Source organism: Myotis daubentonii, chromosome 10 (assembly GCF_963259705.1).
Source record: "Myotis daubentonii chromosome 10, mMyoDau2.1, whole genome shotgun sequence".
NCBI lineage: Eukaryota > Metazoa > Chordata > Mammalia > Chiroptera > Vespertilionidae > Myotis > Myotis daubentonii.
In genome coordinates, this window is record NC_081849.1 from 65,672,681 (window position 1) to 65,693,443 (window position 20,763).

The following is a 20,763-nucleotide window of genomic DNA, read 5'->3' on the forward strand; positions in this document are numbered from 1 at the left end:
AAAAAAATCAGTGCTTCTAGGCTCATGAATCAGAGTCTAAAAAGTCTGTTTGGATATTTAGTGTCTCATAAAATGTAACATAGAAAGAGACTTATGGAGTATCAGAGCTGGAAAAGATCAGGGAGAGCATGTGGTCCAGCCCCCTGCTTTTATCAGTGAGGCTACAGATCCCAGGGAAGTTGAATGATTTGCCCAGGTTATATGGCTACAAGGAGGCGTAGAGAGACTGGACTAGAAGAGACCTCCTAATACCTAAGCCAATATATTTTCAACATTATCACATATTACTAATCATTTGGAAGCATTTGAGCCAAAGTGTGAACCATGTATCATAAGTGAGAGAATCTTAGCAATGGAAGAGACCTTGGAGGTCATCTAGTGCCATCTACCTCCTGGTACAAGAATCATCTTGCTGACATCCTTGACAGATTACCACAGGTCTTTGCTGACTTAACTTTGATGCCAGAAGCTCAATACTTTATAAGGCAACTTGTTTTGGGATATCTCTACTCATGGTAAATGTATCCCAACAAAAGGTCAAATTCATATTCTTAAAGTATTAATCCAGGAAGAGTGAAGGTGGCCAGCGGTGGTGAATGGCATGGCCTTAGTCATGGTGCAGAGTTCACTCTTTTTCTCATCTTAAAATGAGGAGAATAATGCCTACTTTATAGGGTCATTGTGAGGATTTAGAAGTACAGTTTATTAAGCATCTCCCATAGTGGCTGCCTCAAAATAGGTACTCACATTGTAGTTATTATTGGCTTGTATCATCATTTTTTAAAATCATGGCTGCTGGAGCAACAGATACTATATCTAATCCCACAAATATCTGAAGACAGTTATCATGACCCTCTAAGTCTTCTCTTCTCCAGACTAAATATTCCCTGATTCTTCTACTGTTCTTCCTGTGATGCATTTCGGATGTCGTGGCTTTCATTCCATCCTATTTGTCAATTTCCCCCTTAAAATGTGGTCGCCAAATGTGGTCAGTTCAACGTGTTCTACAGGGGAATAATTACTTCCCTTGATCTGGACTTTGCACTTCTCTTACAACCACCTAGATTTATGTTAGCATTTTTTGGAGGCCAGATCACACAGTTGGCTCAGTTAAACCTGAATCCACTATGCAGAACATTAGCTATGCCTCCCTACACGTGTCAACTTCAGAGTTGACAAGCACAATTTTTACATCTTCATCCAAGCTGTTAATAAATATGTTAAACAAGAAAAGGCCAAAGGCCGAACTTCAAGGAACACCCCCCCCCCCCTTTCCGAGCATATTGACATAAGTCCACTGATTTTGTGACATTGTTTCACCAGCTCCAAATCTATGTACCTCTACCAGAGAAATAACTCAGCAAGATAGGGTCACTCTTTGTATTTTTGAAATTGGATATTTAATTTATCTGGAGGTAAAATGCCATTCTTTTATCAATGAAGACAGGTTTTGAACCAATAATTGGGAAAATGTGAACTCAGAAAGTAATTTCATGTTTGAGTTACTACGTAATGCTTAAAGAAAAAAAAGATTATCTCCTACTAATATGAAATAATAATGCTTGTCTAATTGTTTCTTTTCCCACTATGTTTTGAAATTACCCTCTGTATGTGGGGAAGGAGGCTGGAGAATGTGCTGATTTCATGTGTGGGGGAGAAAGCATATTATTGAAGAATTAGAATATAACTTTCAGATGTCTTTTCTATCTCTGGTGGGGATCACAGAGACAAAGAGATGATTTTGGTGGGGAAAGGGGAATGTATTTTCCTAGATAGTCCTTTGTATTTTTTAAAAAATGATTCTCAGAGAAGAATCTTAAACTGGTTTTGGCAAGGGGTGGAGGGACTTACTTCTTTCTCTCATTTAACATGCTTTACTCTGAAGATACGAAACCCATGTATTTGGGCTGCAGCACAAGTCAGTTTTTCTTAGTTTTCATGGCAGAAAAAAAGAATGGTTGTTGCCATCATTTGAGCCAAAGTTCTCAGATTTGAAGCTCACTACTTTATATTTTCCTCAAAGGTTCATTTAATATTTTAACAAAGGCTTTACTTTCCAATCTACATGCCATATTTGTGGCTTTTTTCTTAACCCTGATCCTCTCTATTTCTTTAGCCCATAATCGAACAAGTATCTTCATCTAAAACTGTATTATTGTGAGTTTACCTAGAGATTTTGAGGTAAATAGATAAGAAGTTAACACTCTGAAAAATTGCATAGGGGACAAAAGATAAGATTTTATCATACTGAATGTTCTAGGAGTGATACTTTATGTTTAACTTATTCACTCAACATTTACTGAGCACCTACTTTATGCCACTGACCTATGCAATAGAGACACAATGGGAATAGAATCAGATTTAGTCCCTTCTCTCAGTGCGCTTATATTCTAGAGCAGGGGTGGGGAACATCTGGCCCACAGGCTGTATAAGTCCCGCCAAATCATTTGGTCTGGCCCTGCCAAGGCATTAGGGATGAGTTAATTAAATGTTTGACTAAATATAGCAAGCTAATTTTTAAGTTGATAATTTTGTATGGCCTGCAAATGATGTTATAAATACCCAAATGGTCTTTGGCAGAATAAAGGTTCTCCACCCATGTTCTAGAGGAAGAAACATGTTAATAAAATAATAATAAAAATAATTGTAATATTGTGAAAAATACTACAAAAGAAAGGGAGATGATGCCCATCATTGGAGAGGTCAGGGAAGGCTTCCTCATGAGATGCTTGATCTAGCATTTGAAGGTGTAGTCAGGGGAAGAGCAGAGGCAACAGAAAAGAGCTGATTCTAGGGCCCTGGGCTGAAATGAAGCATGGTCAGTTTAAAGGCAGGAACATTTCAGTATGGTGGAATAAATCACAGGGAGCTAGAGTGACGGTGTAAGGCAGGCTGTGGAGGTAGAAGGATCCCATACAGTCCTTGAAGGTCATCCAAAGAGTGCTGTCAGTGTTTTCTAAGCCATAGGAAGCCAGCCATTCAAGAAGCTGGGGTTAGGGGTTGTAGGGGGAATTGTAGAGATATGATCAGTTTTGCCTTTTGAGAAGATCCCTGTGATTATAACATGGGAAAGCGGAGGAAGGGAAGCTAAAGTGAGTGACAGGAAACCAACTAGGAGACCACTGTCTAGTCCAGGAAAGGAGATGGTGTTGGTTGGGTGTAAGCTGGTGGAAGGATAGATGGAAAGACAGAAATATAGGAAGCTTAAGTTGAATTTGTAATATTTGGGGACTGAATGTGGGGGCAATAGAAAAGAGATGTCAAATGTAACTCAAAAAGAGGTCATAGATTTTATATTCTTGTTTGTGAATTTAAATACTATTTTAAAAGTTTAATCATGCAGCTTCTAAAAACAGAGTCAGGGATTATATTATTGACAAAGTAGGTGACAGCGAGCAAGATGAAAACTCTTTAGTATCTTTGAGGACCCAAACAATGGGGAAAAAAAATAATATTTGTAATTGTTTAATTCGTCAGGATCTCATTAGGACCCAGGAAAGTAAGTTTGTTAAGGTTCACTTTCAAAGGAAATAACACAATTATTTTTATTTTCATTATTTTAAGTTTAATTCTCTATGTCTCTAGATTCTATAAAAAGAACTCAAGCATGTCCCTGCAGTGCCACCCCAATACAAATCACCACTTCCTTTCATGTTACTTTACCCAACCACAATATTTTCCCACATCAGAAAAGCCTCCCAGTATATAAGAGGAGCTTTGGACTGCGTGTGTATGTAGAAGCCTGTTCATGCCTTTGGGAACCCACGACAAAACAGTCACTCACAGTCTAAGCCAGGTGCCCAGTTTCCATCTGGACTCCTAACAAACTGTGTGGTCAGGAGTTTGAAATCAGAAACGTGGGAAAGGTGCAATGTGATGGACACAGCCACCCCAAGTACCATATATGTTATCACCATCATTTAACACATAGTGCAGGAAATCCTGTTCTTTGCAGAAGAACTTCAAAGAACCACTTCCAGTTCTCTTGGGTAACATTTACTTTTTTTCTTTGCTAACCCCAAAGCGCAGATATATATATATATATATATATATATATATATATATATATATATATATATATATATATATATATATATATATATATCCCTCCAGTAAATTGCTAGTGACACTTCATTTCTTTCCTGCCATCCTCAACCCATTGTCCAAATGACCTCTCGAATTTCCCTCCTCTCCTAGGCTGAAGTTCTGTACCTGGTGGTTACAGAGGCCATAACTTAATTTGCTTTGCCCTGCACTTACTCTTTCTTTTCTAGGTTCTGAATGTTTCATATTTTAGCCCCACCATGTTGATTAGCCTTCCTAGCTTAAATATGTATCCTCTCTTGTCCCAGTGACCTTCTTTTCTGGAAGAGCTGTCTTTTAAGCAATTTTTTTACCTTACTTTTGAATTTTAAACAAAACCTTTATCCAAGTCATCGGAAATAAATATTAGAACCCTCAAGCAACTTAGTCTCATTTTTTCCTTCACTAGTCTGTTCATGCAATATGTTATTTACTGAATGCCTACTATGTTCCAAACATAAGGATAGCATTTTGGACACAAACATTCTACATTCTAGAGGGAAAGATAATGAATAAGAAAACAGACAGTCACTCATTCTGTATTCTGTGATTCCATAACATTGTTATGAATTGATTTTATGGAAATATAGCAGACGTTGCAACTCTTGCTCTTGTTTTATTGGATCCCAGACACCCCCTTGTCTGTTCCAATCATCCATCCTCCCAGTTTTGAGACTTGGGTCATGGGTACCCAGATTACAATTTGGAAAAGTAGCATTTCCTGGGGAAAATATAGTGGTTGACTGCAAAAGAAAAGAAATAACCCAGTGTGCTTGTCATTCAAAGCAGAATGCCAAAGGGCTCTTCACTAAATCACAGTATTAAGCACATACCGCAGAAATCATTTTCAAATGCAGTATATATCACACTGAGTCACTAAACGTCCCTGATGTAAACCTCACATCAGGATGGCGGCAGTGTGATTAGTGAACTTCAAGGTACTTTCTTATGTGCTTTACTCTTAGGGCAAATAGTTATTTTTCATCTTCTCATAGTTGTAAGTTATAACAAGATGAATGGACCTATGGCTTGCCAGAAGCCATAACTCTCTATTTAGTTGACATAACCAGATTCCCAATTTTGGTCTTTGAGAGTTTGAAAGTAGGATAAAACATTGGCTTCCTCTGACCTTTCCCCTCTGTCTTCTCTGGGCAGAATATCTCAATGCATAATACAGTTGGTGGGGCCATGGCAGGGCCCGGAGCTCACCAGCTTGGCAGCACACGGATGCCCAACCATGACACCAGTGTTGTGATTCAGCAAGCCATGCCGTCACCCCAGTCCAGCTCTGTCATCACACAAGCACCTTCCACCAACCGCCAGATCGGGTAAGGAGACCTCCTTGTTGTTTCTGGGGCCTGGCTGGAGCTCAGGAAAGGTTCTGGATTTTCTTCTTGTTTCTAGTGCCCGGATTAGATGAGACAGAAGTTGATTTTCCTGGCTGATGTGATATTGCCTAGAGCTCACAGTGATGTTTTTGATAGGAGAAGGGAGACAAGGGTGTCTGGTGGATGCTCTTTGACCCTGACTTTTTGGGGCAGGGGTTGGGGAGCAAGTCATTCTGTATCATTGTTTCTTCAAACAAGATTTGTGAATTGTAGGATGACTATAGGAAACTCTATGGGTGTTATAAAGTCCAAAGCATAGTTCTCAAGACAAATACTTGAGGATGGTAGGAAGAAGTTTCTCCCTTCTCTCTCTATTGGTCCGTAGCCATTCCTGGAATAGACAGGCTAAAGAAAGCAGGCCCTCTCCCTCTCATTTACATAAAAAATATAATCCCAAAGCATTGGTAGGATGGTCCCGGACACTTTGTATTATGGGATGGAAAGAGCTCTCACTTCTGAGTATCATCTGAGAGCTCTGTTCCTGTGCTACTCAGAGTGGAGCCTGAGGACCAGCAGCCTGGGCATTAGCCAGAAGCTTCTTACAAATGCAGAATCTCAGCTTCCTTATCTCCAGAATGAGGATGGTGTCTCTTTTTTCCACCCTCGCAAGAGTAGAGTGAAGAGGAAATAAAATATTTAAGAGCATTCAAGTTCTTAGGAAGAGAAGATAATAACTTAAGCCAAAGAGCTATGATAAATTTATATTGTTGGATGCTGAAAACTGGTTGCTCTATGTTCCCAGAGTTTAAAACAGCAAAGGGAGCCTGCTGTGTTTGGGATATACATCAGAGTGAAGTTTGAATATATTCAATTGAATATTGGATATGGTAATGTAAAAAAATTAGAAGTTGTCCCACAATTTGTCAGTGTGTCTTTTCCCCCTTGTTTCCAATGCTTGTAAGAATTAACAGACCAGAAACGAGTACTGGGGACACCACTGGCTTATTCCTCCTTCAAATGCTCTAGAAGGGGTACCTTGCCTCATATTTTTCATCTTATCTGGGTGGATTGTGACATGAGGAGACCCACCTTAACAAATGAAAGTGTGGGCAATGACAATTTTGTGAGTTTGCTGTGGGTCCGTTTAGTTTCTCATTCAAGAAATAGGAAATGAATCCAGCCATTTGAATCCTTGCCTCTGTTTGAAGAAGTCAGCACTCAATTAGCAACTGTCTCTGTTAAAGACTTCTTTTCTTCTCAGATGACTATGCAAGCAAATGTCGCCACTATCTAAAGCAAGAACCTATAATAATATACTAAGAGGGTGGGGTGGGTTGTCAAAATCTCAAGGGACTCTTTCACTCTAGTGGCTTGGCTTTGGGCAGACAATTCACAATTGGCCAGCTAATTATAATTATTTTATTTTTCCTTCAAAGGGAAAAAACATAAAATGTGCTAAAGTTTACTAGCAGTTTTACAGCATTCCTTCTCCCCTGGAGTTCTGCCTCTCCCTGCACCAGTCCCCAGCTACCCTCTTGGAGGCCCTTAGTATTCGGCCATTGTTAGTACAATGCCGGTTTTTGTGAAACAGCCTTTTAAGGGTTAGCCCTAAATTCTGGGATGGGTGTTCACTCTGTCAATAATTTACCTAGCTGGCCCAAGGCTGTACAGTTGGGTGACATTTCTAGGCCATGTCACTATGCTTGGATGGGTGGGGGTGTTTCTCTGATAGTTGTGACCTCCTGACCCACTCCGTTTCCCATTTATTCCCAGTCCTGGGGTGTTGTATGTCTGGTGTGTTCCAGGAGATAATTGTCACTTTTAGGACTCTGTCTCATTGCCAGACTTGAGGGAGGCTGTTTCTTTTCTTCAGATCCTTCCCTGTTGTGCTTACCATGTTGATTTCAACCCACACATCCTGTCATTTCCATTTTCTCTATGTGACCCATTCAAAACCTTGCCCGGATGATCATGGGGGCTCAGCAAGGAACAAGCCAACCCATCTCACAGTGGATTCAGAATGAAACTCTAGGTGGTAACATTTGGGGATGGTTGACTCTTTTATTTCTCTCAGCAAAGAGGAAATGAGTACTTATTTTAAAACATGAGTTCCCTCTGGAGACTGTGTCTTTAAATGAGCATTTGAAATTGCAGATAGTTTTTTTTTTTTGAGGCTGCACAGAACCATATTGTAGTAATATTCTGATTTTTATCACAACCTCAAATATTTAAGTGTCAAAATCTGGCCAAGCCACCTGCAAATGTTTGCCATGGCAACTGGCCAACAAAAACAGCAAACAGCAATGAAAGTCTTCATTCAGGCTCTGTGCTTAAGCTACATCCAGCCAGAGGGCTGGGACCCACCTGTGCCCATGCACAGCGCCCTTTTGCCGTGGCCAGTGGGTGTGTTCACGACTGGGACTTCGTGCAGAGGAAGGGGGCCGCCTGTCTCCCACTCCCTGTCTTTCCCCCTCTTCTACCAGTGCTCAGCTTCTGCTGCTAACCCCACTTTTGCTCTCCTTTCTGCCCCCTCCTTTCAGACTGTATTTAAGCTTAGAGGCTTGGATGTATTGAGAGTGGTACTGACATGAAGGACTGGGAAATGGGAGCAGTGTTAGTTCTCATGGATTTGGGAGACAAAGTATGCATCCTAGTAAGCATTTGATTTTCATACTTTCTGAGTAGGCACTGAGCTACATTGTTCCAAATGGTTGGAAACGCAAAAATCTGAAGAAATAAGATTAACAGTAGTTAGACAAGCAACATGGCAACTTTCATTCCATCCCCTTCCATGCTCTGCCGTGCCCTTTTTCCAGTTCTGTGGAAGTAGTGCTGTTATCCCAATAGAAGCTGGAGGTAAGTATAAATATCCCAAATTGCACTTGTGTGGTTAGGCCGGCTAGAAAAACACACAGCACTAGAGAGTGTGGGAGGTATCCCCAAACTAGTGACTACTTGTGCATTGTCAAACTGGCAGACACTCTGTCGGGAAGAGTGTCTTTGGCTGATTGATGGCAGCATTTTAAGAGATAAGTTTTCCAGATGGGAAAAAAGAGTGAGGCACGGGCTGTGGGGGAGACAAGTGAGACAGAAAACAAGCATGTGTTAAATATAGATGAAATCGATTCATCCTTGGACCAAATATGTGGCAGATTCCAAGATCTCTACTCTAGTCATTTTTATTATATATCATGTAACAGGCTCATTAATTCAGTATCAAGCCAGCAAAGCCCGGGGAAAATGGTAGATGAGCAGGTAGTGGTAATGCAAATTCTTTTTTTCTCTGACTCTCTGTTTATCTCTGTCTATCTCTCTCTCTGTCTTCTCTCACATGAGACATTTCTGTAGGAGCCAATACTCAGATGAGTAGGTGGCTATGATCTTGATAGATCCCAGCTTCCCTGAAGAAGTCTATTTCTCTTTTGGAGTAAATGATAGTGAGTAATTCATGATCAGTCATTCTTCAGGAGAGCAATGAAGATAATATGGAGTGTGGAGTTCTGCAAGAATAGGTATAAGTGCTGAGTTCTGACAGGTTTATGGGAGCCACTGCAAAAATATTCCATCAATTTTCTTCCTGTATTTAAAATGTTCTAAAATGTTAATTCTCTGTACAGATTGAAAAAATATATAAGCTGGTTAGATTATTGGTGGATATTATTTGATAGTAATTGTTTACAGTGGAAGTGTGATACATCTAACATCAGAATACACAAATGTTCCTACCAAGACTGATATTTGGAAAGAAGATATATCTGGTCCATTGTGAAATATTCTAGTTAATATACTAGAAACTTCAAAATATGTTCAACAGCGAACATATGTGACCTCTCCCTGATTTTATACCAATTAGTCCTGAAATATACATGTCCATGTGATATGTGGGTATATTGGCTACTTGGCCATAAACTCTATTTGCATGGTGCTGTAGCAAGGCACTCTAGAACTAACACTTAGCCAGAAATTCATATAAAATATTGTAGAATATTTATATAAAATATGATTTTTATGAAAACCATAAAAAGGAGTCGACACTCATCATAAATTGTACCTTCTCTCACCCTTTCTGTGCTTCTTTCTCTCTTTTCTCTTTGCAGTCCCTGACACTATGTGCCATACAAAATAGCTCAATGGACATGACCGAGGAAAATAATGATGATGATAATAATAATAATGAAAATCTTATTGCATCTTAGAACTTGTTGGTGTTAAAAGCAAGGGAACCTCTCCTATAAGAGTCATGTGGTTTTGTTGTATGAATTGGTGTTGCTGCTTGAGCTGTCCATGGAGATGAGGATGTAAATTGACTCAAGGGTTTCTTTGTCATTGTTGCTCTGAAAAAGTAAGCCCAAAAGAATGGAGAGAGGTCAGGAAATGATGCCATCACAGAAAGGCATGGCTTAAAGAAGATTTAAATAATAAGCAGTTTAGAGTTTAAGAGTGTACTTGCTCTGTAAATGCATAGGTGTACAAATCCATTATTAAAAGTTTTCTTAAACTCCACAAACCAACAGAGCATGATGAAGACTGCCCACCACAAGACAGCTGTCACTGCCTACCACAAGCTAATGCAAGTGACATTCAGACCAGCCTTCTTCCTGCGGAGTCAACAGGCCAGCAGGTCCCAGGTCATCACTGGCCCATGGCCATTCCCCAGGGCAGCTTGAAGCCCTCTTTGAGTAATTCAGACCAGAAGCCATTATTTCCTGCTTTATGTTTTGTTGAATATCATGACTATGAACATTGCTTTATTGTTAGAAAGTTGCTGGATCTTTCACAGCACTGAGAACATTTACGAGGGCCCTTCAGGGAGATGCTTTCTGGGAGGGTTGATGGGCTTAACCATATGGCTCCCGTTAAATCCCATGCAGAGCCTTGAGAATTACCTCTGACAAGGGGGCCAACAGCCTTCCACTCACAGAGTTTTATGTGTGGAACAAAACATTAAGTACTGATACTTGAGGAAATATAAGGTTTCTTAACATTCAAAAGTTGTAATACCACATGGTATTGTGGCCAGATGAAGGGGACAGCGCCAGAACAGCAGAGCACATAGACATGTATTCCAAGAAGCAGAAAAATACCCCTGCTCTCCTCTCTGAATATGGCTTTGCCTCTGATCCCACAGGTAAGGCTGGTATCTTCGTGCCTCAGCTCCTTACCTGGAACACAGCAAGGCTGGCGTCTTAGCTCAGACTTCTATAGCAAAATACCATAGACCCAGTGGCTTTAACAACAGACATTTGTTTCTCATAGTTCTGAAAGCTTGAAAGTCCAAGGTCAAGGTACCAGGAGATTCAGTTCTTGGTGAGGGCTCTCTTCTTCCCTTGTAGAGGGCTGCCATCTTCTTGTGTATTCACCTGGTGTGTGTGTGTGTGTGTGTGTGTGTGTGTGTGTGTAGGAGAGAGAGAAGGAGAATATGTGAGCTTTGGTGTCTCTTCCTGTTCTTATAAGGACACTAATCCCATTATAGGGGCTTCACTCTCATGACCTCATCTAAACCTAATTACCTCCCAAAGGCTCCCACCTCCGAACATTTATTCCATAACAGCTAGTCTCTCTGGGAGAGAGAATCGATGTCACTCCTCAATGGCTCAAGATTTTTGTTAGACAAACCCCTTGATTAGCAGGCTGATACTGAAGGGAAGGAAACTAACCTTTATCCAACTTCTACTTCTTGCCAGGCACTCATCTAGCTTTGCATGTTGTTTCCTATAATTCTCCAAGAGCCCAGAGAGGTAGCCATTATGTACTCCAGTTTTATTGCCCAAAGAAGAGAAGTAACTTGTCCATAGTCTTTCAGCCAGGGAGATGACCAGAGTTTTGAAAGTAGGTCTGTTGGACTCCAAAGCAGATGTTTTCCCTGTGCTCCTGCCCATGGAAACGCCAGTGCCAGCAGATACTTCAGTCCTTCAGGAGAAATATATTATAGTTCCCTAGCTCTCAAGGAAGGGAAATTGGGGATTGTCATGAGCACTTGAATACAGAGATTGAGTCTGTACCTGGGAGATCTTCTGGCCAAATTCCCTCATTTTTAAGAAAACCAAAGTCACCTCAGAGAGTCACTGCCCTTTCTGCTCCACATTTGGCTTCTTGGTTTTTAGGAAGACACTGTGCCCTACCAAATGAAGTGTGACTTCCAGGCTTATTCTGTGGATAGGTGATTTTGCCTATGACCTCCTCTTGGAGGAAGATTTTATCTTATGAACACACAAATTTCCAGAATCTTCCATACAAGTGTTTCTGTGCATAACCCCTTCGCCCATTTTTAGAACAGATAAGCACAGAAGAGGGGAAGAGGGTCTGTTTCTAGAGCAAAGAGCCCATGATTATTTAGTTTATGTCTTTCATAACTCTAAATACTTACTCTTTTGTGCAGAATATTGAAAAAATAAACCTGGAAAACAACAGCTTGCTCAGAGCCAAACCATGACAGGTCAGAGCAGAGTCTTAGAAAAATATTAGCCAAGGGTTCAGATGTCATGGATTTAGGATAGTCTGGGCTCTGCTATTTAAAAAGGTTTATAACCTTGGCCAAGTACTCAACTTCTCTAAGCCCCAGTTCCTTTACCTATATAGGATAGGGTTAGCCAGCTGACCACAAGTCAGTCCCAGCAACAGTACCCTCATTCAATGCTTCTTTTCTTTCTCACATTTATTTTTTTCTCTTGGTTTGTTTTCATCCAAAAGCTGAGTTTAGTATGAGTTCTGGATTATCTGAGCTCCAGGATGTGTTCGCATACCCAGTAGGTGAAGAACAGTGTAGGACTTGGAAATGCTTGGGAAGTGAAAGCCGGTCAAAGAGAGGGTTTCCCACAAAAGAAGCCAGAGAGACCTGACTTCCAGGCTCAACTCCTATTCCTATGTGAATATCAACAACTTTATAATTCTGTTGACCTTGCCCATTTTATAGTTCAGTAAAGTGAGGTTCAGAGAGGAAGTAACTTGCCCTGGGTCATAACGATAATGACAAGAGCCAGAAGTAGAAGCCAGGCTACCCACACCGTACTCTCTCAATGAATGTGACCTTGGGAGCTACTTTGGGAGCTTAGTTCTACATACAGACCATGTGTCACTTCCACCTGTGCACTAAACTTATCAAGAAATTGTTCTTTTATGCTCACTTTGCTAAAAGTGGCTTTTGTTGGAGATATAACTACAAAAACAATAGCATAATATTAAAAGATGTAAAATAAGTCCAGTGCAAGAAACATGGACAATGATCTTGCCAGACACAAGTCTATGGGAAAATATAATCTACTATCTTCTATTCTGGCATTATTATTATTATTTGGGGGGGGGGTGTCTACTTTGTGGAAGAGCTGAAAAACAGGGCTTTAGCTTACATCAATATTTAGCATCTTCCTAGGGATAAGCCTTGGGTAAGGTGCCATATAACTAAACATTGAGAGTTGAGGGTATATATTTCCCAAAATAAAAAATGCAATAATTAACTGTACCTTTCTGTACTTGTCATAGTTCCTCTATGGGGATTGGCTGGGTAACTTCTGTTTTCAGGGACAGAAGCATGAATGCCCAGCTGGCTCACCACTATAGGTTTACATGGCTCATGGTGTGGTGTTTAGAGAGAGTCCCAGGACTAAGTGTAGCCATTCCTTGAAGAATTCCAAAAGGGATAGTAACATGGAAAAATGATTCCTGTGTGTAGTGCTCTGCAAGGTGAGCATGTCCAGAGAAATGAACTTGATAAAATAGAACTGGCCCTTTGGAAAGGGGAGTACACTTTGCTCTTTGGGAGACTGAGCACGTCCAAGTAATCTGGCAGTGTCCCAGTGGGCATTTCTGATTATCTGTAGCTTGCATATTCCTAAGTACTATATGTCTCACAAAGTGCAAATAACTCTCTATGAACTGATCGACAAGTAGGTTCTGAGTTAAGAGAGGACTCTTTTAGAATTTGCAGATGGGCCGTGGTACCCATGGCATATACAACGTATTCATATAATTGGACATTTGGGGAGTCAAAAGATCATTGATTCAACAGTTTCCTCATGTGTTTTTCAATTATATTAGACCAAATGGATTTTCTGTACTACCATTCTTTATATTCTTTCTTATGAGTATTTAGTTAATGTTTATGCAAACTCTATGGATGTTTTACCTTTGGTTGGATGAGAATATCATATAAACAGCAAATTTGGTCTTGGATTTTGGATGTACTAGTAAAGGCAGTCCTTGATCGTGGAATCCTATTTCAATGAGTCAGTACAAAGCCACTGATGGAGAGATGGGAAGTTGGGACTGGCGGTTACGCCTGTACTGCTCAGAAGCTCTGGGACTTTAAATAGGCCCCTTCACCTAACTGGGCCCTACTTTCCCATCTTATAAAAGAAAGAATGAAACTAGATTGTCTAGTAAGTGCCCTCTTCTAGCTTTGGGAACAACTTTGTTTCCTTATCATCACTAACACTCCACACTGCTTAGCTCATATAAATTATAAAAGAATAAATTCCATAAAATAGATATATTCACATTTAGCAGGAAATCTAGTAATCTAGTTGCCAAGTATGTTGTGCTTTTGGTAAAGATCAACATAAAATTCTTGTAGAGTAATAAACATTCTTAATGGCACCAGACACATTTAAAAGAATTTGGAGTTTTATAGTTTTTCCCCCTTTGGCAAAGTGTATTTTGGCTGGTAAATAGGCCGGTAAAGTCTGTAAAATGATAGGACCCTTGTGAGTGTGGGGTAGAGACATGCCGGAATGTGCTAGGGTTGCTTTTGCTGGGGTGCAGATCTTTGTAGAGAACAGATGGCCCCAAACATCTTTGAAATGCCAGAAATGAACCAGATATTGGTTCAGATGTGGTAATTCACAAGCCAAATGCATAGCATTCTACAACTGACCTTCAATTTATTATGTTCAGTCCATAGAACCCATAAACATTTTCTACACAAATAATCATAATGGTAATGCAACAACAGACACCCATCCCCAAGTCACCAGGCCGCTGAACACTTGTCAAATATAAAATGTCATTCTCAGAACCTGTTGGGGCCGGAGGCCAAGCATTTGGCAGACTCTCAGGGACCACTGCATAGTGTGACATTTCCCCTCACTTTTCCCAGTGTCTTGCTCAAATTGAGTACCTGAAGAGAGAAGCAGTAGAGTGCTTAATTGAAGAAGAACGGGCTACTTCCACTTCAGTACTGTTTGACTAGTATGGGGGGAGCCATTTTGATAAACCTGCAAACTCAGTGAAACCAACATCTACCTCTAATGCCTTTCTGTAGCCCAGTGTTGAGTCAGGTCATATTGTTAATGACAAAAACGAAACAAAAATGCAGTTTTATAAATGCACATTCCAAAGTATAGTCTCTAAAACATTGAAAGAATGAATTCTTTAAATGATGCGAAATAAACTGTACTATTTCATAAGACTAGAAAATTTTAACATCAGCATCCAAATGAAAATTGTCTCTATGTGTGTTTGTGTGCACACATTTCATAATATTTTGCTTTACTAAAACATGATTTAGGCCATTTGACAATGTATATAACGTTATTCAAAACCCTTGAAGAATTTTGCCAGATGTATTCTGTGTATTCCACATAACATGGTGTTCATAACGCCCCTTATAACTGGCCTCTTACATGACAATAAACTGTACCAGCACCTTGAAACCACATTTAAAGAATAGTCGTAGTAACCATATTCTCAGGTGATGATTAAAAATAAATAAAGAAAAGAAAAGAGAAAGAAAAAGAAAACTCATGTAGATTCAGATTAGCCCCTTTACCTAGTTTTCATAAAGTTGAAACAGTTCCTCATTATCTAGAAAATGACCATTTGGTTGATGAATTATGTTTTCAGGAGGAGCTACTTTTTATTTCTCTGACACCTTGGCATCATTGGTATGTGAGGGGAGATACTGAAGTGTTAATGCTGATGTCCCAGGAGGGTGGAGACAGCCAAATCCTGGCGTGGGGGAGGGGCATAGCTCAGGTGGAGGAGGGAGACTATTTCATGGTAACGGGCTGTTGTGTGGCACTGACCATGGGCTTGGAGCTTCACCAAGGAAGGCTTCCATCCCCAGGAGATTCTGACTTACAGCTGCAGGGAATGGGGATGGGAGGGCACTGATCTGAGGTTCCTTCCTTCCTTCGTCCCTCTTCCCCTCTCTCTTTCCTTTCATCTCTCCTAGAAGGAAAGGAAGAATGTATCAAATTATTCATGTCTGTCATTTCGCCATAGCTCTGGCTAAAAGTCTGGAATTGGAGAAAGTTTAAAATGTTTAACTAAAAGGGAAATGAGGTGTGTGTGTGTGTGTGTGTGTGTGTGGTGTCAACTACTAGACATGTCCCAATCCCCGCTCACTGTGTGGATAGTTGCTATTTATTTAATTTAGCTCTGTAGTCAAGCTCTTTGCAGGGAACCAGAGGAGTGAGTTTGTCCAGATCTCTTTTGGCAAATGTGCGCGTGTTTGTGTGAAAGAGAGAGAGAAAAAAAGGGAGAGGCAGAGAGGCGGGGGGAGAGAGAGAGATTTTTCTTAAACAATGTGTGTGAAACTTTGGCTGTCCCACTGAAGCCACAGACATCCAACCTCATATTGGGTCCCCCGCGTTCCATAATTATTATTGCCATTAGGAGTAATTATTATTTGCTTCGTTGAGTTGGCAGTTTGGAGCCTGCCTGAGACAGAGGCTTCTCACAGGAGCCGAGGAGAGGAGCACAAAGGACCGAGCGCTCACCCACAAGTGCTTCAACATGTTTGGACGACATCCTGCTCTTGGTTCACTTCATTGGGTTTCCTACACATTGAGCTGCAAACTGAATGAAGAGTTCATCAAATACAGAACCGGCATGAATGAGCACTGGCACGCAAAGCGTTTTGATTGGATGCCGGGATTCTTGGCTTTTCTCAAGTCTGGAGACAAGAGTTCTTTCTTTTTTCTCAAGTTTGAGATGAGAGTTCTTTCTTGCTGCTGCATTTCTTTAATTAAACATAAAAAATAAATAATGAGATGGAACTTCATTGAGAGGCTGGGCTTGAAAAGGCATGAGATGGAAATGAAGACGAACAGGAGGAACAACCAATGGAAAAGCAGCAGGGCTATTCAGGAGGCAGAATAGTCACAACCCTAACGTCATGTTTTCCTGACTTGTTTGCCTCTGTGCGCACAAACTCTCCAGGTTCCAGATTCTGTACTGTTTCCTCTCCCTTTGCCTTATCATTTTGAAATAACTGCCGTAGGCATCCCCCACACCCTTCTCAGGGATCTCAGGTAGACTGTGGCCAGGTGTTTTGAACCAGCAGAGAGCCCATGGCAGAAGCTGGGCCCGGCAGAATGGCCCACCAAGTCATTACAGAGAAGAGAGCATGGCACACACACATTCTTCTAGAGGTTATTTTTCCCACAAGACTTTGTTGGTTCCTTGCCAAGGTCTATAACAGTCATAGGCCTGTGGGTGCTTAAAGAGAACAGCACACACCCTTAAGTGTGGGTGTCTGTCCTCTCCCTTTAACCTCTTCCTCCCAGGTTGGGTGTTTGTAACAAAAGCTGCTGAATCAGAAGGAAAAACAAAACAAAAACTCAACGTCCTGACGTAGACGCGTCAGACCCAACACCGTGAAGGTCGGTTTTGTCTCCACAGATGCCCAGTCTGTCCTCCATCCCAAAGCCAATGGGATTCCTAGACAGGGTCAGGCAGGACCAGTGAAACCCTGCTGGGCGTGAGGGAAGACACCGTGTGTGTAACAACAATATCCCTCCGTTGGTCAGGAATGGAGGCATCTGGCTACCCACGTTCTCCCAGATGTGGTGCCCAAATGGGGGAAGTGCCAAGAATCCCTAAAAAGAGACTTCTTTTGTTATTACACTTTCATTAAATGGGTTCCTTGGGTGAATGCGCCTGTATACCTAAGATGCAAGTGAAAGTTTCACTGGAGTGGTTTCCAGGCATTTGTGGTCCTGGATTTATATGTAGGAACACTGTTTAGAGGGAGAATGCAACAAAGCTGCATGCCTGTCTGCGTTTGCATACAAGATGGCAGTGCAGTCTGTAAAGGAAAAGAACCCTGAATTTCATCAGTAGGAGTAAAAGCTGTCTTCAGATCAGATTTTCTGCAAGTGTGGAATTGCTGCTTTTTCAATTTTCACTTGTTCTAGGAATTTGGGGTAGAGATAGGCCAGGAAAGTGGCCTCCCTTGGCATGGAGTTTCATAAAGATGGAACCTTCATTTGTTCCTTTTCAGTGGTAACCTTCGCAAGGAACCACGATTTCAGGAGGCCCTGTGGAGTGGATTGTTTATATCAGTCCTTAGTTTCTTTGTTACCTTTTTATTCAGAGAGCCTGCTGGACTGCATCTTTTATAGTCTCAGCAAGTGCTTATTTTAATGGTATTTCTATAGAAAGCATTTGATCCTTCATATTTCCATAATGGATTTCTCTGGAAAGCTGGGGATTTTCCAAAGTCTAATTGTTACATTAGTTTTTATAGTGATGTGCCTGATGTTTCTTCTATTAAAAGCTGCCTCTCCATTAATTGACTTAATTTTAGGCCCTTTTCTATAGTCAAGCAATGAAAAGAGCTCGCAAATTCTATTACTTGTTCCAGAATGAGGTGTGTGGTGAGTTCTAGGGTGGGGGGAGCTTCCAAAGGGAACAGGGTGCTATCAGAGCCTAGAGTCACATTAGATGGCAGACCCTGAGGGAGAGGTGCTGACGTCACAGTCTGACGTATGACAACAGTCAGGAAACAGTTGTTTTCTCAGCTGCACAGAGATTTTTTCTTTTAAAAAACGCATAACTGCCTGGTATAAGAGATGAGCAGGGTTCCCCCAGCATGTTACGATGTGAGGCCCATGTGCCATGTTATAAAGATGAATTACTAGAATAAGGGCAACTAGAATCTATTAACCTGGTATCTATTGAGCCTGCTTGGGGGCTGTCAGAAATGAGGGGACATGCCACACCAGTGTTGTTCAGTGGTTGAGCGTTGACTCATGAACCAAGACGTCACTGGCTTGATTCCCTGTCAGGGCACATCCCCAGTAGGGTGTGTACAGGAGGCAGCCAGTTGATGTTTCTCTCTCATATATATTGCTGTCTCTCTATCCCTCTCCCTTCCTCTCTCTCTAAAAATCAATAAAAAACATTTTTTAAAAATGAAGGAACATGGAGATCAGCCAGCAGGGCACCCCATCTCCCAAAGTGCCTCACCCAGAGCAGCTCCGCATAGTTTATTTCGTTGAGTTTCTGCATAAGCAATTGTTTGAATGAAGTTCTTTAGCAAGGCCAAAGTTTGAAAACTCCAGAGTTGGAAGATTCCTTTCTCTCCACGTACTGTCTTAGAAGTGAATTCCTGGGCAGGCATATGTAGGACCATCTTGAAGACAGGTTTCCTGTTGAACTAGCTCCACCATCGCCAATGTGGCAAGTACTGGTAAATGAGATTGGAGAAACGCGCTCTGGTTTCTGAAATGAAGGGGGTTTCTGGGGACTAAAACATGAAAGAACTTTTAGTAGTTGGATGGGAGGGAAGAAAATTGTCAAAAGAAAAACACTAAGACTTCATGGGAACCTGTACATTTTAATCTCTCAGGAAAAGGAAGAGCAAATGAAAGGATGGTGTGTTGTTTCCATTCACTTTTCTAGGCAGGGTACTCGAACACTGTGATCGCCAGGCTGAGGCCCTGGGACGCAGGCGGGCCACAGAGGCAGCGGCCACAGGCCCAGAACCCCACATGCCTTTGCCTTGGCCCCTCCACCTTTATTCTGCAGACCTGCCCTCATTCTCCGTGTAAGTTCAGCTCTCCAGATTTTGCTATTATTTTTCTTTCTCCGCCATTTCACCTTTACCGCAGTCTAACCTCTCTGCATCTATCCCTAGAGGAATATGATGGCTGCCTCCTTGGAAGCCTCCTCTGCGCTCAGCCCCCTGGGACAACCCCTTACTTCTGGCTCAGCTTGTCCTGTCTATGGGCAATGCCCAGTTATGTCCATCTTTAACTCCTGTGTATATGTTGTTCTGAGTCAAATTGCACCTCCCCCTAAAAAGATATGTTGAAGCCCTAGCCCCGGGGCCTCGGAAGGTGACCTTATTTGGAAATTGGATCTCTCAGATGTATTCACGTTATGATGAGGTTATATGGATTAGGGCGGGCATAGACCAAGTGAGTTCCTCACCAGAGGCCATGTGATGGCAGAGGCAGGGGTTGGAGTGATGCCTCTTGAGATCAAGGAAAAACGGGGTTCTCTGGCAACTGCATGAAACTGGGAGAGAAGCATGGAGCACAGAGCCTCAGGAAAACCAGCCTGCATACCCGATTTCAGCCTTCTGACCTCCAGAACATTGAGAGAATACTTTTCTGTTGTTTTTCAACCACCCTGTTCATGGCAAGTAGTTCCGACACCCCTAGGAAAGTAATACATGTGTCTTCGTATCTCTAGGGACCTATTAACTTTGCCAAAAGAATTGTGTTGGTTTTTTTTTGAAATCTATCACTCTATTCTCCATTTATTCAACTGGAACAGAGAGTCAGATAAAAGCATTGGAGAACAAAGCTAACTAAGAATAAAAGTAAAATTACTCTCTGGAGAACTGGTGTCTTGTTGGAGTTGGGAACTGTTTGGTGGGTTAGTCTTCATTCTCCATTTGTACAGAGAGGAAGCCAAGAGGCCTGCTCTAGATCAACAGACCCGCTATCAGTACCTTCCGATGAAAGATGTGGTGAGAGATACAGTCTACCTGGGCTGCAAGCCTGCAGTGCCGTAAAAACCCACTTTGAGGCGAGTGGAGGTGAGGGTGGCTTTTCCTCAGCCCTGTGCACTCTGCTTTGTATCTGCTGGATTCTAAAGGATGCGGGCATTGTTGATTAAGCTGTCTAACCTATAATTTACAAGGAAAGCAGGCTCAGCACTGCATGCAGGTAGTGGGGCTTTTCATCTCGGCCTTCCAGAAGTTTTTAGCAGCTGAGGACATTTCCTAAACATCGAAGGCCGGGCACCAGTGACTCCTCTGAGGAAGGACACCCCAGGGTGATGGGTTTTGTTTTCCCGTGTGTGTGTGTGTGTGTGTGTGTGCTTCTTCAGACACTGAGCCTAATCACCAAGAGCTTTCTTTTGGATGGTGCCTAATTCCTTTCAGCCCCTCAGCCTGCGGGCTGGTGCTCATTCTCATGACTGATCAGGGTTTTAGCTGCTGTTCTCCTAATACATGTTTTTGAAAAGGGAAGTAGCTTACTTATGTGGCAGCACTGTTCTTTTGATCTGTTAACTTTTCTTAATTCTTTTTGAAGCATCCTTCTGCCTCCTTTTCTGGCTCTGAGTGATTTAAGGGAAAAATCCTGGAGTTTATATGCTCTGAGAAACCTAATGCCCCGAG

General features: G+C 41.6%; 1 protein-coding gene across 4 annotated transcripts in view; it reads left to right on the forward strand.

The window, feature by feature from the left end:
- Positions 1-20,763, forward strand: part of CREB5 (cAMP responsive element binding protein 5) — a 407,945-nt gene that overhangs the window by 143,593 nt on the left and 243,589 nt on the right. For all 4 annotated transcript variants that reach the window (XM_059712651.1, XM_059712652.1, XM_059712649.1 and 1 more), the window contains exon 5: positions 5,239-5,411. In XM_059712651.1, coding sequence (XP_059568634.1) covers positions 5,239-5,411 — 173 coding nt within the window. The remainder of the gene's footprint in view (positions 1-5,238; positions 5,412-20,763) is intronic.